This window comes from Coregonus clupeaformis, unplaced genomic scaffold (assembly GCF_020615455.1).
Source record: "Coregonus clupeaformis isolate EN_2021a unplaced genomic scaffold, ASM2061545v1 scaf0060, whole genome shotgun sequence".
NCBI lineage: Eukaryota > Metazoa > Chordata > Actinopteri > Salmoniformes > Salmonidae > Coregonus > Coregonus clupeaformis.
In genome coordinates, this window is record NW_025533515.1 from 925,083 (window position 1) to 946,546 (window position 21,464).

General features: G+C 38.2%; 1 protein-coding gene across 2 annotated transcripts in view; it reads left to right on the plus strand.

Annotated features, from left to right (window-relative positions):
- The window catches only part of LOC121555328 (attractin-like), a 185,777-nt gene that overhangs the window by 127,026 nt on the left and 37,287 nt on the right, over window positions 1-21,464 (plus strand). For both annotated transcript variants that reach the window (XM_045212892.1, XM_045212893.1), the window contains exons 16-21: window positions 12,993-13,212; window positions 13,681-13,866; window positions 15,663-15,914; window positions 15,999-16,136; window positions 16,332-16,425; window positions 19,434-19,486. In XM_045212892.1, coding sequence (XP_045068827.1) covers window positions 12,993-13,212; window positions 13,681-13,866; window positions 15,663-15,914; window positions 15,999-16,136; window positions 16,332-16,425; window positions 19,434-19,486 — 943 coding nt within the window. The remainder of the gene's footprint in view (window positions 1-12,992; window positions 13,213-13,680; window positions 13,867-15,662; window positions 15,915-15,998; window positions 16,137-16,331; window positions 16,426-19,433; window positions 19,487-21,464) is intronic.

Below are 21,464 nucleotides of genomic sequence, written 5' to 3' on the forward strand. Positions count from 1 at the left end.
TCTCCAACCTGGGCTCTCTGGAGGACAAGAGTGCTGCACGTCCACTTCCATGAGGAATATAAGGATTTGGAGATACTTACCTTTGGGAAATACTCACCTTTGGATATATGCACCTGTGGAAATACGTGTGGGACATTTGGAAGGACGTTTTGCTGGGTTGGCCACTAGCTGCAACGTGGAATACAGTAAGACTGGGGAAAAGTTATTTGAGCGAGTGAGAGTTATGATTTTGGATGTGGAAGAGACATCCCTGAACTGTTAACCCTTAAAGAGCCACAAGAGAACAGAATTGTGGTATACTTTCGTTAGTTTCCCAAGACCTTTAATAAAATCCTTGTTTTGATTGAACCTGGTCTCCTTGCACTACTTGAGCAATCCCGCTGAAAGCTGTGTAGCCTCTCGTGACGTCACAATATATATACCAAGGTCACTATGGTTACAATATATTACAACATATATAGCAAGGTCACTATAGTTACAATATATTACAACATATATAGCAAGGTCACTATGGTTACAATATATTACATCATATATACCAAGGTCACTATGGTTACAATATATTACAACATATATAGCAAGGTCACTATGGTTACAATATATTACATCATATATACCAAGGTCACTATGGTTACAATATATTACAACATATATAGCAAGGTCACTATAGTTACAATATATTACAACATATATAGCAAGGTCACTATGGTTACAATATATTACATCATATATACCAAGGTCACTATGGTTACAATATATTACAACATATATACCAAGGTCACTATGGTTACAATATATTACAATATATATATACCAAGGTCACTATGGTTACAATATATAACAACATATATACCAATATATTACAACATATATAGCAAGGTCACTATGGTTACAATATATTACAATATATATATACCAAGGTCACTATGGTTACAATATATTACAACATATATAGCAAGGTCACTATGGTTACAATATATTACAATATATATACCAAGGTCACTATGGTTACAATATATTACAACATATATAGCAAGGTCACTATAGTTACAATATATTACATCATATATAGCAAGGTCACTATGGTTACAATATATTACAATATATATACCAAGGTCACTATGGTTACAATATATTACAACATATATACCAAGGTCACTATGGTTACAATATATTACAATATATATAGCAAGGTCACTATGGTTACAATATATTACAACATATATATACCAAGGTCACTATAGTTACAATATATTACAACATATATACCAAGGTCACTATGGTTACAATATATTACAATATATATATACCAAGGTCACTATGGTTACAATATATTACAACATATATATACCAAGGTCACTATGGTTACAATATATTACAACATATATAGCAAGGTCACTATAGTTACAATATATTACAACATATATAGCAAGGTCACTATGGTTACAATATATTACATCATATATACCAAGGTCACTATGGTTACAATATATTACAACATATATAGCAAGGTCACTATGGTTACAATATATTACATCATATATAGCAAGGTCACTATAGTTACAATATATTACAACATATATAGCAAGGTCACTATAGTTACAATATATTACAATATATATATACCAAGGTCACTATAGTTACAATATATTACAATATATATATACCAAGGTCACTATGGTTACAATATATTACAATATATATATACCAAGGTCACTATGGTTACAATATATTACAACATATATACCAAGGTCACTATGGTTACAATATATTACAATATATATATACCAAGGTCAATATGGTTACAATATATTACAACATATATAGCAAGGTCACTATAGTTACAATATATTACAATATATATAGCAAGGTCACTATGGTTACAATATATTACAACATATATATACCAAGGTCACTATAGTTACAATATATTACAACATATATACCAAGGTCACTATGGTTACAATATATTACAATATATATATATACCAAGGTCACTATGGTTACAATATATTACAACATATATAGCAAGGTCACTATGGTTACAATATATTACATCATATATAGCAAGGTCACTATAGTTACAATATATTACAACATATATAGCAAGGTCACTATGGTTACAATATATTACATCATATATAGCAAGGTCACTATAGTTACAATATATTACAACATATATATACCAAGGTCACTATAGTTACAATATATGACAATATATATATACCAAGGTCACTATGGTTACAATATATTACAACATATATACCAAGGTCACTATGGTTACAATATATTACAATATATATATACCAAGGTCACTATGGTTACAATATATTACAACATATATAGCAAGGTCACTATAGTTACAATATATTACAATATATATATACCAAGGTCACTATGGTTACAATATATTACAATATATATATACCAAGGTCACTATGGTTACAATATATTACAACATATATAGCAAGGTCACTATGGTTACAATATATTACAACATATATATATACCAAGGTCACTATGGTTACAATATATTACAACATATATACCAAGGTCTCTATGGTTACAATATATTACAACATATATACCAAGGTCACTATGGTTACAATATATTACAATATTTATATACCAAGGTCACTATGGTTACAATATATTACAACATATTTAGCAAGGTGACTATAGTTACAATATATTACAACATATATAGCAACGTCACTATGGTTACAATATATTACATCATATATACCAAGGTCACTATGGTTACAATATATTACAATATATATACCAAGGTCACTATAGTTACAATATATTACAACATATATACCAAGGTCACTATGGTTACAATATATTACAATATATATATACCAAGGTCACTATGGTTACAATATATTACAACATATATAGCAAGGTCACTATAGTTACAATGTATTACAACATATATAGCAAGGTCACTATGGTTACAATATATTACATCATATATACCAAGGTCACTATGGTTACAATATATTACAACATATATATACCAAGGTCACTATAGTTACAATATATAACAATATATATACCAAGGTCACTATGGTTACAATATATTACAATATATATATATACCAAGGTCACTATGGTTACAATATATTACAACATATATAGCAAGGTCACTATAGTTACAATATATTACATCATATATACCAAGGTCACTATGGTTACAATATATTACAACATATATTCCAAGGTAACTATAGTTACAATATATTACAACATATATACCAAGGTCACTATGGTTACAATATATTACAACATATATGGCAAGGTCACTATAGTTACAATATATTACAACATATATAGCAAGGTCACTATAGTTACAATATATTACAACATATATAGCAAGGTCACTATGGTTACAATATATTACAACATATATATATACCAAGGTCACTATGGTTACAATATATTACAACACATATAGCAAGGTCACTATAGTTACAATATATTACAACATATATATACCAAGGTCACTATGGTTACAATATATTACAACATATATAGCAAGGTCACTATAGTTACAATATATTACAATATATATAGCAAGGTCACTATGGTTACAATATATTACAACATATATATACCAAGGTCACTATAGTTACAATATATTACAACATATATACCAAGGTCACTATGGTTACAATATATTACAATATATATATATACCAAGGTCACTATGGTTACAATATATTACAACATATATAGCAAGGTCACTATGGTTACAATATATTACATCATATATAGCAAGGTCACTATAGTTACAATATATTACAACATATATAGCAAGGTCACTATGGTTACAATATATTACATCATATATAGCAAGGTCACTATAGTTACAATATATTACAACATATATATACCAAGGTCACTATAGTTACAATATATGACAATATATATATACCAAGGTCACTATGGTTACAATATATTACAACATATATACCAAGGTCACTATGGTTACAATATATTACAATATATATATACCAAGGTCACTATGGTTACAATATATTACAACATATATAGCAAGGTCACTATAGTTACAATATATTACAATATATATATACCAAGGTCACTATGGTTACAATATATTACAATATATATATACCAAGGTCACTATGGTTACAATATATTACAACATATATACCAAGGTCACTATGGTTACAATATATTACAACATATATATATACCAAGGTCACTATGGTTACAATATATTACAACATATATACCAAGGTCTCTATGGTTACAATATATTACAACATATATACCAAGGTCACTATGGTTACAATATATTACAATATTTATATACCAAGGTCACTATGGTTACAATATATTACAACATATTTAGCAAGGTGACTATAGTTACAATATATTACAACATATATAGCAACGTCACTATGGTTACAATATATTACATCATATATACCAAGGTCACTATGGTTACAATATATTACAATATATATACCAAGGTCACTATAGTTACAATATATTACAACATATATACCAAGGTCACTATGGTTACAATATATTACAATATATATATACCAAGGTCACTATGGTTACAATATATTACAACATATATAGCAAGGTCACTATAGTTACAATGTATTACAACATATATAGCAAGGTCACTATGGTTACAATATATTACATCATATATACCAAGGTCACTATGGTTACAATATATTACAACATATATATACCAAGGTCACTATAGTTACAATATATAACAATATATATACCAAGGTCACTATGGTTACAATATATTACAATATATATATATATACCAAGGTCACTATGGTTACAATATATTACAACATATATAGCAAGGTCACTATAGTTACAATATATTACATCATATATACCAAGGTCACTATGGTTACAATATATTACAACATATATTCCAAGGTAACTATAGTTACAATATATTACAACATATATACCAAGGTCACTATGGTTACAATATATTACAACATATATGGCAAGGTCACTATAGTTACAATATATTACAACATATATAGCAAGGTCACTATAGTTACAATATATTACAACATATATAGCAAGGTCACTATGGTTACAATATATTACAACATATATATATACCAAGGTCACTATGGTTACAATATATTACAACACATATAGCAAGGTCACTATAGTTACAATATATTACAACATATATATACCAAGGTCACTATGGTTACAATATATTACAACATATACAGTGGGGAAAAAAAGTATTTAGTCAGCCACCAATTGTGAAAGTTCTCCCACTTAAAAAGATGAGAGAGGCCTGTAATTTTCATCATAGGTACACGTCAACTATGACAGACAAAAGGAGGAAAAAAATCCAGAAAATCACATTGTAGGATTTTTTTATGAATTTATTTGCAAATTATGGTGGAAAATAAGTATTTGGTCAATAACAAAAGTTTCTCAATACTTTGTTATATACCCTTTGTTGGCAATGACACAGGTCAAACGTTTTCTGTAAGTCTTCACAAGGTTTTCACACACGGTATTTTGGCCCTTTCTCCATGCAGATCTCCTCTAGAGCGTGATGTTTTGGGGCTGTCGCTGGGCAACAAGGACTTTCAACTCCCTCCAAAGATTTTCTATGGGGTTGAGATCTGGAGACTGGCTAGGCCATTCCAGGACCTTGAAATGCTTCTTACGAAGCCACTCCTTCGTTGCCCGGGCGGTGTGTTTGGGATCATTGTCATACTGAAAGACCCAGCCACGTTTCATCTTCAATGCCCTTGCTGATGGAAGGAGGTTTTCACTCAAAAATCTCCATGATACATGGCCCCATTCATTCTTTCCTTTACACGGATCAGTCGTCCTGGTCCCTTTGCAGAAAAACAGCCCCCAAAGCATGATGTTTCCACCCCATGCTTCACAGTAGGTATGGTGTTCTTTGGATGCAACTCAGCATTCTTTGTCCTCGAAACACGACGAGTTGAGTTTTGACCAAAAAGTTCTATTTTGGTTTCATCTGACCATATGACATTCTCCCAATCCTCTTCTGGATCATCCAAATGCACTCTAGCACGGGCCTGGACATGTACTGGCTTAAGCAGGGCACTGCAGGATTTATGTCCCTGGCGGCGTAGTGTGTTACTGATGGTAGGCTTTGTTCTTTGGTCCCAGCTCTCTGCAGGTCATTCACTAGGTCCCCCGTGTGGTTCTGGGATTTTTGCTCACGGTCTTGAGATCATTTTGACCCCACGGGTGAGATCTTGCGTGGAGCCCCAGATCGGGGAGATTATCAGTGGTCTTGTATGCCTTCCATTTCCTAATAATTGCTCCCACAGTTGATTTCTTCAAACCAAGCTGCTTACCTATTGCAGATTCAGTCTTCCCAGCCTGGTGCAGGTCTACAATTTTGTTTCTGGTGTCCTTTGACAGCTCTTTGGTCTTGGCCATAGTGGAGTTTGGAGTGTGACTGTTTGAGGTTGTGGACAGGTGTCTTTTATACTGATAACAAGTTCAAACAGGTGCCATTAATACAGTTAACGAGTGGAGGACATAGGAGCCTCTTAAAGAAGAAGATACAGGTCGTGAGAGCCAGAAATCTTGCTTGTTTGTAGGTGACCAAATACTTATTTTCCACCATAATTTGCAAATAAATTCCTTAAAAATCCTACAATGTGATTTTCTGGAATTTTTTTCCACAATTTGTCTCTCATATTTGACGTGTACCTATGATGAAAATTACAGGCCTCTCTCATCTTTTTAAGTGGGAGAACTTGCACAATTGGTGGCTGACTAAATACTTTTTTTCCCCACTGTATACCAAGGTCACTATGGTTACAATATATTACAACATATATACCAAGGTCACTATAGTTACAATATATTACAACATATATAGCAAGGTCACTATGGTTACAATATATTACTATATATATACCAAGGTCACTATAGTTACAATATATAACAACATATATATACCAAGGTCACTATGGTTACAATATATAACAACATATATAGCAAGGTCACTATAGTTACAATATATTACAACATACAGTGGGGAAAAAAAGTATTTAGTCAGCCACCAATTGTGCAAGTTCTCCCACTTAAAAAGATGAGAGAGGCCTGTAATTTTCATCATAGGTACACGTCAACTATGACAGACAAATTGAGAGAAAAAAATCCAGAAAATCACATTGTAGGATTTTTAATGAATTTATTTGCAAATTATGGTGGAAAATAAGTATTTGGTCACCTACAAACAAGCAAGATTTCTGGCTCTCACAGACCTGTAACTTCTTCTTTAAGAGGCTCCTCTGTCCTCCACTCGTTACCTGTATTAATGGCACCTGTTTGAACTTGTTATCAGTATAAAAGACACCTGTCCACAACCTCAAACAGTCACACTCCAAACTCTACTATGGCCAAGACCAAAGAGCTGTCAAAGGACACCAGAAACAAAATTGTAGACCTGCACCAGGCTGGGAAGACTGAATCTGCAATAGGTAAGCAGCTTGGTTTGAAGAAATCAACTGTGGGAGCAATTATTAGGAAATGGAAGACATACAAGACCACTGATAATCTCCCTCGATCTGGGGCTCCACGCAAAAATCTCACCCTGTGGGGTCAAAATGATCACAAGAACGGTGAGCAAAATCCCAGAACCACACAGGGGGACCTAGTGAATGACCTGCAGAGAGCTGGGACCAAAGTAACAAAGCCTACCATAAGTAACACACTACGCCGCCAGGGACTCAAATCCTGCAGTGCAAGACGTGTCCCCTTACTTAAGCCAGTACATGTCCAGGCCCGTCTGAAGTTTGCTAGAGTGCATTTGGATGATCCAGAAGAGGATTGGGAGAATGTCATATGGTCAGATGAAACCAAAATATAACTTTTTGGTAAAAACTCAACTCGTCGTGTTTGGAGGACAAAGAATGCTGAGTTGCATCCAAAGAACACCATACCTACTGTGAAGCATGGGGGTGGAAACATCATGCTTTGGGGCTGTTTTTCTGCAAAGGGACCAGGACGACTGATCCATGTAAAGGAAAGAATGAATGGGGCCATGTATCGTGAGATTTTGAGTGAAAACCTCCTTCCATCAGCAAGGGCATTGAAGATGAAACGTGGCTGGGTCTTTCAGCATGACAATGATCCCAAACACACTGCCCGGGCAACGAAGGAGTGGCTTCGTAGAAGCATTTCCAAGGTCCTGGAGTGGCCTAGCCAGTCTCCAGATCTCAACACCATAGAAAATCTTTGGAGGGAGTTGAAAGTCCGTGTTGCCCAGCGACAGCCCCAAAACATCACTGCTCTAGAGGAGATCTGCATGGAGGAATGGGCCAAAATACCAGCAACAGTGTGTGAAAACCTTGTGAAGACTTACAGAAAACGTTTGACCTGTGTCATTGCCAACAAAGCGTATATAACAAAGTATTGAGAAACTTTTGTTATTGACCAAATACTTATTTTCCACCATAATTTGCAAATAAATTCATTTAAAATCCTACAATGTGATTTTCTGGATTTTTTTTTCTCATTTTGTCTGTCATAGTTGACGTGTACCTATGATGAAAATTACAGGACTCTCTCATCTTTTTAAGTGGGAGAACATGCACAATTGGTGGCTGACTAAATACTTTTTTTCCCCACTGTATATATACCAAGGTCACTATGGTTACAATATATAACAACATATATACCAAGGTCACTATGGTTACAATATATTACATCATATATAGCAAGGTCACTATGGTTACAATATATTACAATATATATACCAAGGTCACTATAGTTACAATATATAACAACATATATATACCAAGGTCACTATGGTTACAATATATTACAACATATATAGCAAGGTCACTATGGTTACAATATATTACAACATATATAGCAAGGTCACTATAGTTACAATATATTACAACATATATACCAAGGTCACTATAGTTACAATATATTACAATATATATACCAAGGTCACTATAGTTACAATATATTACAACATATATAGCAAGGTCACTATGGTTACAATATATTACAACATATATACCAAGGTCACTATAGTTACAATATATTACAACATATATAGCAAGGTAACTATAGTTACAATATATTACAACATATATAGCAAGGTCACTATAGTTACAATATATTACAACATATATACCAAGGTCACTATGGTTACAATATATTACAACATATATAGCAAGGTCACTATAGTTACAATATATTACAACATATATACCAAGGTCACTATAGTTACAATATATTACAACATATATACCAAGGTCACTATAGTTACAATATATTACAATATATATAGCAAGGTCACTATGGTTACAATATATTACAACATATATACCAAGGTCACTATAGTTACAATATATTACAACATATATACCAAGGTCACTATGGTTACAATATATTACAACATATATATACCAAGGTCACTATGGTTACAATATATTACAACATATATACCAAGGTCACTATAGTTACAATATATTACAACATATATACCAAGGTCACTATAGTTACAATATATTACAACATATATACCAAGGTCACTATAGTTACAATATATTACAACATATATAGCAAGGTCACTATGGTTACAATATATTACAACATATATACCAAGGTCACTATAGTTACAATATATTACAACATATATAGCAAGGTAACTATAGCTACAATATATTACAACATATATAGCAAGGTCACTATAGTTACAATATATTACAACATATATACCAAGGTCACTATGGTTACAATATATTACAACATATATAGCAAGGTCACTATAGTTACAATATATTACAACATATATACCAAGGTCACTATAGTTACAATATATTACAACATATATACCAAGGTCACTATAGTTACAATATATTACAATATATATAGCAAGGTCACTATGGTTACAATATATTACAACATATATACCAAGGTCACTATAGTTACAATATATTACAACATATATACCAAGGTCACTATGGTTACAATATATTACAACATATATATACCAAGGTCACTCTGGTTACAATATATTACAACATATATAGCACGGTCACTATGGTTACAATATATTACAACATATATATACCAAGGTCACTATAGTTACAATATATTACAACATATATAGCAAGGTCACTATAGTTACAATATATTACAACATATGGAGAAGCTGGATGTGGTCCTGGGCTGGCGTGTTTAAACGTGGTCTGCGGTTGTGAGGCCAGTTGGACGTACTGCCAAATTATCTAAAACAACGTTATGGTAGAGAAATGAACATTCAATTCTCTGGCAACAACAGCTCTGGTGGACATTCCTGCAGTCAGCATGCCAATTGCACGCTCCCTCAAAACTGGAGACATCTGTGGCATTGTGTTGTGTGACAAAACTGCACATTTTAGTGGCCTTTTATTGTCCCCAGTACAAGGTGCACCTGTGTAATGATTCTTGATCCGATTCTTGATAAGCCACACCTGTCAGGTGGATGGATTATCTTGGCAAAGGAGAAATGCTCACTAACAGAGATGTAAACACATTTGTCCACAATTTCTTTGTTTTTGAAATAAGCTTTTTGTCTGTATGGAAAATGTGTTATCTTTTATTTCAGCTCATGAAACATGGGACCAACACTTGTTGTGTTTATTTTTGGTTCAGGGTATATATAACATTTTCACTAGTTACATATACAGTTGAAGTTGGAAGGTTACATACACTTGGAGTCATTAAAACTCGTTTTTTCAACCACTCCACAAATTTCTGCTCAGGAAGGAGACGTGTTCTGTCTCCTAGCGATGAACGTACTTTGGTGCGAAAAGTGCAAATCAATCGCAGAACAACAGCAAAGGACCTTGTGAAGATGCTGGAGGAAACAGGTACAAAAGTATCTGTATCCACAGTAAAACGAGTCCTATATCGACATAACCTGAAAGGCCGCTCAGCAAGGAAGAAGCCACTGCTCCAAAACCGCCATAAAAAAGCCAGACTACGGTTTGCAACTGCACATGGGGACAAAGGTCGTGCTTTTTGGAGAAATGTCCTCTGGTCTGATGAAACAAAAATAGAACTGTTTGGCCATAATGATCATCGTTATGTTTGGAGGAAAAAGGGGAACGGTTGCAAGCCGAAGAACACCATCCCAACCGTGAAGCACGGGGGTGGCAGCATCATGCTGTGGGGTTGCTTTGCTGCAGGAGGGACTGGTGCACTTCACAAAATAGATGGCATCATGAGGAAGGAAAATTATGTGGATATATTGAAGCAACATCTCAAGACATCAGTCAGGAAGTTAAAGCTTGGTTGCAAATGGGTCTTCCAAATGGACAATGACCCCAAGCATACTTCCAAAGTTGTGGCAAAATGGCTTAAGGACAACAAAGTCAAGGTATTGGAGTGGCCATCACAAAGCCCTGACCTCAATCCTATAGAAAATTTGTGGGCAGAACTGAAAAAGCGTGTGCGAGCAAGGAGGCCTACAAACCTGACTCGGGTACACCAGCTCTGTCAGGAGGAATGGGCCAAAATTCACCCAACTTATTGTGGGAAGCTTGTGGAAGGCTACCCGAAACGTTTGACCCAAGTTAAACAATTTAAAGGCAATGCTACCAAATACTAATTGAGTGTATGTAAACTTCTGACCCACTGGGAATGTGATGAAAGAAATAAAAGCTTCACTTTCTTCAAGTAAAGTGGTGATCCTAACTGACCTAAGACAGGGATTTTTTACTAGGATTAAATGTCAGGGATTGTGAAAAACGGACTTTAAATGTATATTTACATTTACATCATTTAGCAGATATGTAGCAATGTCATTACAATGTATTGGATATTGGCCCTAGCGTGTAAGCAGGAAGTAGAGAAAAGACAGTGTCTGATTGGCTGTGATGACATACTCTGTATAATATTGTAAGTTGCTCTGGATAAGAGCATCTGCTATATGATTAAAATGTGATACACAATAGACTGATTGGCAGAGATGTATAACTCTCCCTTTATAACTCTCCCTGTATAACTCTCCCTTTATAACTCTCCCTGTATAACTCTCCCTTTATAACTCTCCCTTTATAACTCTCCCTGTATAACTCTCCCTTTATAACTCTCCCTGTATAACTCTCCCTTTATAACTCTCCCTTTATAACTCTCCCTTTATAACTCTCCCTTTATAACTCTCCCTGTATAACTCTCCCTTTATAACTCTCCCTGTATAACTCTCCCTTTATAACTCTCCCTTTATAACTCTCCCTTTATAACTCTCCCTGTATAACTCTCCCTTTATAACTCTCCCTTTATAACTCTCCCTTTATAACTCTCCCTTTATAACTCTCCCTTTATAACTCTCCCTGTATAACTCTCCCTTTATAACTCTCCCTGTATAACTCTCCCTTTATAACTCTCCCTTTATAACTCTCCCTTTATAACTCTCCCTGTATAACTCTCCCTTTATAACTCTCCCTTTATAACTCTCCCTTTATAACTCTCCCTTTATAACTCTCCCTTTATAACTCTCCCTTTATAACTCTCCCTTTATAACTCTCCCTGTATAACTCTCCCTTTATAACTCTCCCTTTATAACTCTCCCTTTATAACTCTCCCTTTATAACTCTCCCTTTATAACTCTCCCTGTATAACTCTCCCTTTATAACATCCCAAGGTTTCTGGCTCTCAAACACAACATAAAGAGGAGTGCGTGACTAACTGTGTGTGTGTGTGTATCCGTGTCTGTGTGTGTGTGTGTGTGTATGTGTTTTTGTCTGCGTGTGTATGTGTTTTTGTCTGCGTGTGTGTGTGTTTTTGTCTGTGTGTGTGTGTGTTTTTGTGTGTGTGTGTTTTTGTCTGTGTGTGTGTGTGTTTTTGTCTGTGTGTGTGTTTTTGTCTGCGTGTGTGTGTGTGTCTGTGTGTGTGTTTCTGTGTGGGTGTGTGTGTACATAACTGTTCAATGTTAGTCATGTTCCTAGTATTTTTTTCAGTACAAGGCCTCGGTGACGCCGTGGGTGGGGCTTAGGAAGATCAACGTCTCCTATTGGTGCTGGGAAGACATGTCACCCTTTACTAACACCTCCCTCCAGTGGTTGCCGGGGGAACCCAGCGATGCCGGTTTCTGTGGTTACCTAGCAGAACCGGCATCCAGCGGCCTGAAGGCCCAGACCTGCATCAACCCTGTTAACGGATCACTGTGTGAACGAGCAGGTTAGACACACACACACACAGAGACACACACACAGAGACACACACACAGAGACACACAGAAACACACACAGAGACACACACAGAGACACACAGAAACACACACACACAGAGACACACACAGAGACACACACAGAGACACACACACACAGAGACACACACAGAAACACACACAGACACACACACACACACAGAAACACACACACACAGAGACACACAGAAACACACACACACACAGAGACACACACACACACAGAAACACACACAAGCACTTACTCGTTTGTGTGAAATGGGGATATAAAGACGTATTTACTCCAAAACAAAACCAAACTCCCAGTAGATCATTTAGAAATACAATCATATATATGTATTCTTCTATTCTCTCCTAATCCCCTTCCTTTCTCTCTGACCTTCATACAATGTCTCAGTGGGGACCCCCATTACATGTATGCTTCCTTCCTGTCTCGCCAGCCAATCACAGTGCCAAGCAGTGTCGGACGCCATGCGCCATGCGGGCTACGTGCAGTGACTGCACCAGCAGCAGTTCTGAGTGTATGTGGTGCAGCAACATGAAGCAGTGTGTGGACTCTAATGCATACGTCGCCTCCTTCCCCTTCGGACAGTGTATGGAGTGGTACACTATGAACAGCTGCCCACGTAAGACCACTGGCTTTACTACTCTGGCTGTCAATTCAATTAGAAGGGGCTTTATTGGCATGGGAAACAAATGTCTGCGTTGCCAAAGCAAGGGAAATAGATTAACAAAAGTGAAATAAACAATCAATATTAACAGTAAACATTACACTCAGAAGTTCCAAAAGAATAAAGACATTTCAAATGTCATATTATGTATATATACACAGTGTTGTAACAATGTGCAAATAGTTAAAGTACAAAAGGGAAAATAAATTAACATAAATATGGGTTGCATTTACAATGTTGTTTGTTCCTCACTGGTTGCCCTTTTCTTGTGGCAACAGGTCACAAATCTTGCAGCTGTGATGGCACACTGTGGTTTTTCACCCAGTAGATAAGAGAGTTCATCAAAATTGGATTTGTGGATCTGTGTAATCTGAGGGAAATATGTGTCTCTAATATGGTCATACATTTGGCAGGAAGTTAGGAAGTGCAGCTCAGTTTCCATCTCATTTTGTGGGCAGTGTGCACATAGCCTGTCTTTTCTTGAGAGCCAGGTCTGCCTACGGCGGCCTTTCTCAATAGCAAGGCTATGGTCACTGAGTCTGTACATAGTCAAAGCTTTCCTTAATTTTGGGTGAGTCACAGTGGTCAGGTATTCTGCCACTGTGTACTCTCTGTTTAAAACCAAATAGCATTCTAGTTTGCTCTGTTTCTTTGTAAATTCTTTCCAATGTGTCAAGTAATTATCTTTTTGTTTTCTCATGATTTGGTTGGGTCTAGTTGTGTTGTTGTTGTTGTTGTCCTGGGGCTCTGTGGGGTCTGTTTGTGTTTGTGAACAGAGCCCCAGGACCAGCTTGCTTAGGGGACTCTTCTCCAAGTTAATCTCTCTGTAGGTGATGGCTTTGTTATGGAAGGTTTGGGAATTGCTTCCTTTTAAGTGGTTGTAGAATTTAACAGATATTTTCTGGATTTTGATAATTAGCGGGTATCGGCCTAATTCTCCTCTGCATGCATTATTTTGTGTTTTTCATTTTACACCAAGGATATTTTTGGTAGGTGAGCGGACCCCAGACCTCACAACCATAGAGGGCAATGGGTTCTATAACTGATTCAAGTATTTTTAGCCAGATCCTAATTGGGATGTTGAGTTTTATGTTCCATTTGATGGCATAGAAGGCCCTTATTGCCTTGTCTCTCAGATCGTTCACAGCTTTGTGGAAGTTACCTGTGGTGCTGATGTTTAGGCCGAGGTAGGAATAGTTTTTTGTGTGCTCGACGGCAACAGTGTCTAGATGGAATTTGTATTTGTGGTCCTGGCAACTAGACCTTTTTTGGAACACCATTATTTTTGTCTTACTGAGATTTACTGTCAGGGCCCAGGTCTGACAGAATCTGTGCAGAAGATCTAGGTGCTGCTGTAGGCCCTCCTTGGTTGGGGACAGAAGCACCAGATCATCAGCAAACAGTAGACATTTGACTTCAGATTCTAGTAGGGTGAGGCCGGGTGCTGCAGACTGTTCTAGTGCCCTCGCCAATTCGTTGCTGTATATGTTGAAGAGGGTGGGGCTTAAACTGCATCCCTGTCTCACCCCACGGCCCTGTGGAAAGAAATGTGTGTTTTTTGCCCATTTTTACCACACACTTGTTGTTTGTGTACATGGATTTTATAATGTTGTATGTTTTCTCACTCTATCTCTAAGTTTAGTTCTGTGTTCAGTTTCCTATAGTTGACTAGTGCTCTTCTGTCTTAGCTAAAAACTGCTCTGGGTTCAGTTTCATAGGGTTAATGCTCTCTCTCCTCCCTCTCCTCCCAGCTGAGAACTGTTCTGGGTACAGGACGTGTGGCCAGTGTCTGGAGCAGCCGGGCTGTGGTTGGTGTACAGACCCCAGTAATACTGGGCGTGGCCAGTGCATCGAGGGGTCCTATAGGGGGCCGTTCCAGACTGCTGTCCCCGCCCCCTCCACCCTGCCTGGTCCAGCCTCTAGTCTCGCCTCTCTGCCGGCTCTCAACATCAGCATGTGTCCTTACGACACCAAGTACAACTGGAGCTTCATACACTGTCCAGGTACACACACACACACACACACACACACACACACACACACACACACACACACACTCTAAAACATCTCTCTCTCTCTCTCTCCAGCGTGCCAGTGTAACGGTCACAGTCAGTGTGTGAACCAGACTGTGTGTGAGAAGTGTGAGGACCTGACAACAGGACGTCACTGTGAGAGCTGCATCTCTGGTTACTATGGAGACCCCACCAACGGGGGCAGCTGCCAACGTGAGTCACTAGGGGGGGGGGTGTGCGTTCTGGGTCAGAGGTCAGGGGTTAGAGTTCAGGGTCACTGGGACTACATGGGGTAAAATAAAAGCATTATATTCCAGTTTAGATTGATATAGATAATGTGATTAGCCAGTGTAACTGTTGTATAATGACCCATGCTTGTTATATTAATGTAATAATGTTGTGTTACAGTGTGTAAGTGTAATGGCCATGCCAGTATATGTAACCCTAACAACGGGAAGTGTTTCTGCACCACCAAGGGCATCAAAGGAGACCGCTGTCACCTGTAAGTACGCTACGCTACGCTAGGCTACACTACACTACGCTACGCTAGGTACACTACGCTAGGCTACACTATGCTATGCTACGCTAGGCTACACTATGCTATGCTACGCTACGCTACGCTAGGCTACACTACGCTACACTACGCTAGGCTACACTACGCTACGCTACGCTAGGTACACTACGCTAGGCTACACTATGCTATGCTACGCTACGCTAGGCTACACTATGCTATGCTACGCTACGCTAGGCTACACTATGCTATGCTACGCTACGCTAGGCTACACTACGCTACACTACGCTAGGCTACACTACGCTATGCTACACTACGCTAGGCTACGCTAGGCTAGGCAACGCTACACTATCCTACGCTAGGCTATGCTACGCTACACTACGCTACACTAAGCTATGCTACACTACGCTACGCTACATATGTGACCGACCGGCTCGATTCGGTCTTATGTAGCAACATTTGAAATTGTGTTTTTTACGTTGGATAAAAGTAGAGACTCAGAACTAGAAAATGGTATATCATACACTACAGTTAAGGAACAATGGGAAAGTAATTCTGCTTTGAAAGTTGATAAACTTGTAACCTCACTTTTGATAAAATGGCCTTTGATTGTTTTGGTACCTACTGGAGAGATCTTCTTTGTCTACACCCATTCAGCATAGTTCACAGCCTCTTAAGCTTTAGCCCCACCCATCTCTTTAAGGGTTGATCCGAGCGTTCTGTCCTAACAACAGCAGTCAAGCACCCAAGCTAACTGGCTAACGTTGGCTAGCTTGCTAGCTACTTCCAGACACAAATGAGAGAACAGCTCACTGACCATTTTACTCGCCCTAGCAGAGCTGGTTAGGCTGCTTTTATGTTATCCAGAGCGTTGGTGACTGCAACTGTGCTGCTGGCAACAATTTACACTTTTCTGCTAATGTTTACTGACACGGTCATATTCAACGGGTGTTGAGTGTTCATAATTTCGTCAGTTATTCTGCACTCTGGCACACTCAGACGAGAGTGCTCTGAAATCGGAGTAGATAGCCAGAGCGAATTTACCATCTACGTCTATCAACAGTTGTCGCAGTGACATCATTAACATTCTATTGAAACGGTTACTTGCATAGTGGAGCTAAACAATGAACCATAATCCCAACTCATGACGTTACTACCCTGCATGAATCTGCAGGTAGCTAACCAACCAGGTTCAATGTTAGCTAGCTAACATTAGGCTATTTACATTTTACATTTTTAGTCATTTAGCAGACGCTCTTATCCAGAGCGACTTACAGTTAGTGAATACATTTTTTTTAAATACTGGCCCCCCGTTGGAATCGAACCCACAACCCTGGCGTTGCAAACACCATGCTCTATCAACTGAGCTACATCCCTGCCGGCCATTCCCTCCCCTATCCTGGACGACGCTGGGCCAATTGTGCGCCGCTCCATTGGTCTCCCGGTCGCGGCCGGCTGCGACAGAGCCTGGATTCGAACCAGGATCTAGTGGCACAGTTAGCACTGCGATGCAGTGCCTTAGACCACTGCGCCACTCATTTGCTTTTCTATAACTAGCAAAGCAAATGGCTCTGAGATACGAATAATATTACTACACAGATCACACATGTAACGTTAGCTAGCGAGCCACCCAGCTAACGTTAGTTAGCTAGTTAACAGTAAAGTTTAACTTGAAATGAAAACGACTTTCTGACAAAATTTGAAACGTGTAATATCTGAAAATGTAGCTAGCTAGATTATCTTACCTGTTTACATGGATGGACGCGTCTCCCTGTCACGGATGCCATGGTTGCCCTTAGTTTGAAGATGTAATCCGGAGACAGGTGTTTTCTCCATCTCTTTAGCAGTCATACTCTAATTCCACTGATTTCAAAACCCGGTCCTCCAGAAAGTGGAGAGCAACACTTAAGCAATTCTACTACGAGATATATATATTTTTTAAGCCGCATTAGACAGGATTACCTACACATACTGACCAGATCAAATAGACAGAAGCGTGCTATATGGCAGACCAATCCGAACTCATCTCTCGGCATGTCCAGCCCACTCATTATCTCAGCCAATCATGGCTAGCGGGAAGGTTCTTGTCTTTTTCCGTGGCTAAATCAACTAGGCTCATAATTTAACAATTGTATTCATATTTACAGATGGCATACAAGTTTGGTATTAAGGCACATGAAAGTTCACGTTCCAGAAGGCATTACTGCCAAAAAAACGCATTTTGATAAAGAAATAAAAAATTCATTACATTCAAATGGCTCTCCTGTGAAATAGTGACGTGCGACATACGCCTAGTTTCCTGAAATGAGTCACATATTTAATACATACATATTACACACCTAGTACATACATATTGCATACTAATTCTACAATTCAGGAATGTGGCATGTGGAAAATGTAGGCGGAAATTTAGGAGCACAATGAAAAATATGAGGTAATAAAGTTGGAATCATAAATTGCTGCACTGGTGCTCCTAAATACAAATTACAGGTCGCACATCAAAATATTTAGATGCATATGCGAGTAAAATGGTTGCACTGTAGAGCCCTGTGCAAGTACACTAAAGTACAGTACATATTTCACTAAGTACTTATTACATACTTAATACATAATTATTGTACAGTTCAGACCGCTGTCACCTGTAAGTACATAAACATGTTCTCTACAGTTCAGCTCAGCAACCATCCTGTCTTTCACCTGCTCTTTTCTTTTCTCGTTCTGTCTCCTCTCCTCTCCTCTCCTCTCCTCTCCTCTCCTCCTCTCCTCTCCTCTCCTCTCCTCTCCTCTCCTCTCCTCTCCTCTCCTCTCCTCTCCTCTCCTCTCCTCTCCCATATATTTTCTTTCATTGCTCTCTCTCTTGTGTAGTCATTAGCTGGTTCCTTTCACAGTCAGACTTGTTATTTTAAACCTTCTAAGACTTATAGGTTTACTGTTCATGTTGTTGATTGGAACTTTAAAGCTGGTCTCTCACCTCCATTCCTTCTCCTCTTTTCTCTCAGGTGTGAGGTGGAAAACCGTTACCAAGGCAATCCTCTGAAAGGAACGTGTTACTGTAAGTGGAACTCCAATCTACCTTCAGGGTAGAACATCACACTGAGGCTGAGTCCTTCAGAGTAGAACATCACACCGAGGCTGAGTCCTTCAGAGTAGAACATCACACCGAGGCTGAGTCCTTCAGGGTAGAACATCACACCGAGGCTGAGTCCTTCAGGGTAGAACATCACACTGAGGCTGAGTCCTTCAGGGTAGAACATAACACAGAGGCTGAGTCCTTCAGGGTAGAACATCACACCGAGGCTGAGTCCTTCAGGGTAGAACATCACACCGAGGCTGAGTCCTTCAGGGTAGAACATCACACTGAGGCTGAGTACTTCAGGGTAGAACATCACACTGAGGCTGAGTCCTTCAGGGTAGAACATCACACCGAGGCTGAGTCCTTCAGGGTAGAACATCACACTGAGGCTGAGTCCCAAATGGCACCCTATTCCCTATATAGTGCACTACTTCTGATCAGAGCCCAATGGGCCCCTGGTTAAATGTAGTGCACTATGTAGGGAATAGGGTGCCATTTGGGACTCAAGCAAAGAAACGGTTGTTATTACTGTCATCATGAATGTTGTCTTTGTTCAGTTCAGTGGTACTGCAGTTACTGTACAGGCCTGGTAGGAGCAAAGTCACTAAGTTGTGAAGCATTGTTCACATTGACAGTTTGAAGTGACTCAAATCCAATTTTTTGGCATATCTGATTAGAATGCGTTATTTATCTTGCAGTCTGAAAAGCCCACCTCTGTAGGTGGTTTAAAATCAGATACAAATCTGATTCCTGACCATGTGACTCTCTTGTCTGAACGGTCAAATCTGATTTATTTGCCCTCGTGGTTATTTGGCAGATATTGTTACTTGCTAGCTATTCTGTTGACAGTTTTGACAATAACATGTGGTAGCTTGTTAGTTGTTATCATACAAATAAGTGAATGTGCTATAAAGGTAAATAGTTACCTTAGCTAGCTAGTGGACTGCTGTGGCTTGCCAAAAAGGACTCATTTTCAAAGTTGATCTTATCCCTTAGGCTTTAAAAGTGTTCTTAGACAATGATTTTGAACATTCAAACCAACTGGGAAACGTCCATGGCAGGTATTATTGTCACCTTAGCTTCCTACATAACTTCTGAGTAATAGGAAGCGCAAGCAACATAACCAATCAGCCTACACCGCTGCTCACTCACCTGTCGTTACTATGACAACTAGCGTCGCCATGTCAGCAAATGACTGCTGTCTGAACACACACACACATCTGATTTGGTCACATGTAACTTAGTGTTTGGACAGTCAGTATTCCAAAACAGTTCTGAAAAACAGAAGTGATTTGAGCATTAAGGCCTGCAGTGTGAACAAGGCTTTAGATGTTCACGGCTGTTAGTGAGGAGAGAAAATAGAGATATATATATATAGAGAGAGAGAGAGAGAGAGAGAGAGAGAGAGAGAGACAGAGAGAGAGACAGAGAGAGAGAGAGAGAGAGAGAGAGAGAGAGAGAGAGAGAGAGAGAGAGAGAGAGAGAGAGAGAGAGAGAGAGAGAGAGAGAGAGAGAGAGAGAGAGAGAGAGAGAGAGAGAGAGGAGCCATCAAATTTTACAACCATCTAAAAACAAGTGACCCCAAAACATTCCATCACACAGCTCTACTATGTCAAGAGATGAAACAAGAGAAGAGTCCCCTCAGCCAGCTGGTTCTGAGGCTCAGTTCACTAACCAAAACCAACCTCATAGAGCCTCAGGATAGCACTCAGAAAATCTGGCCCAACCAAATCATCAAAAGCAAAAAGAAAAATATATCACCTATTGGAAAGACACCACAAAAAATCAAAGTAAACTTCAATGCTATTTGGCTCTAAACAGACAGTACATGGTGGCAGACTATCTGACCACTGTGAATGATAGAAAACTGAGAAAAACACTGACAAGGTACAGACTCAGTGAGCACAGTCTGGCTATAGAGACCGGTCGTCACAGGCAAACCTGGCTGCCCAGAGAG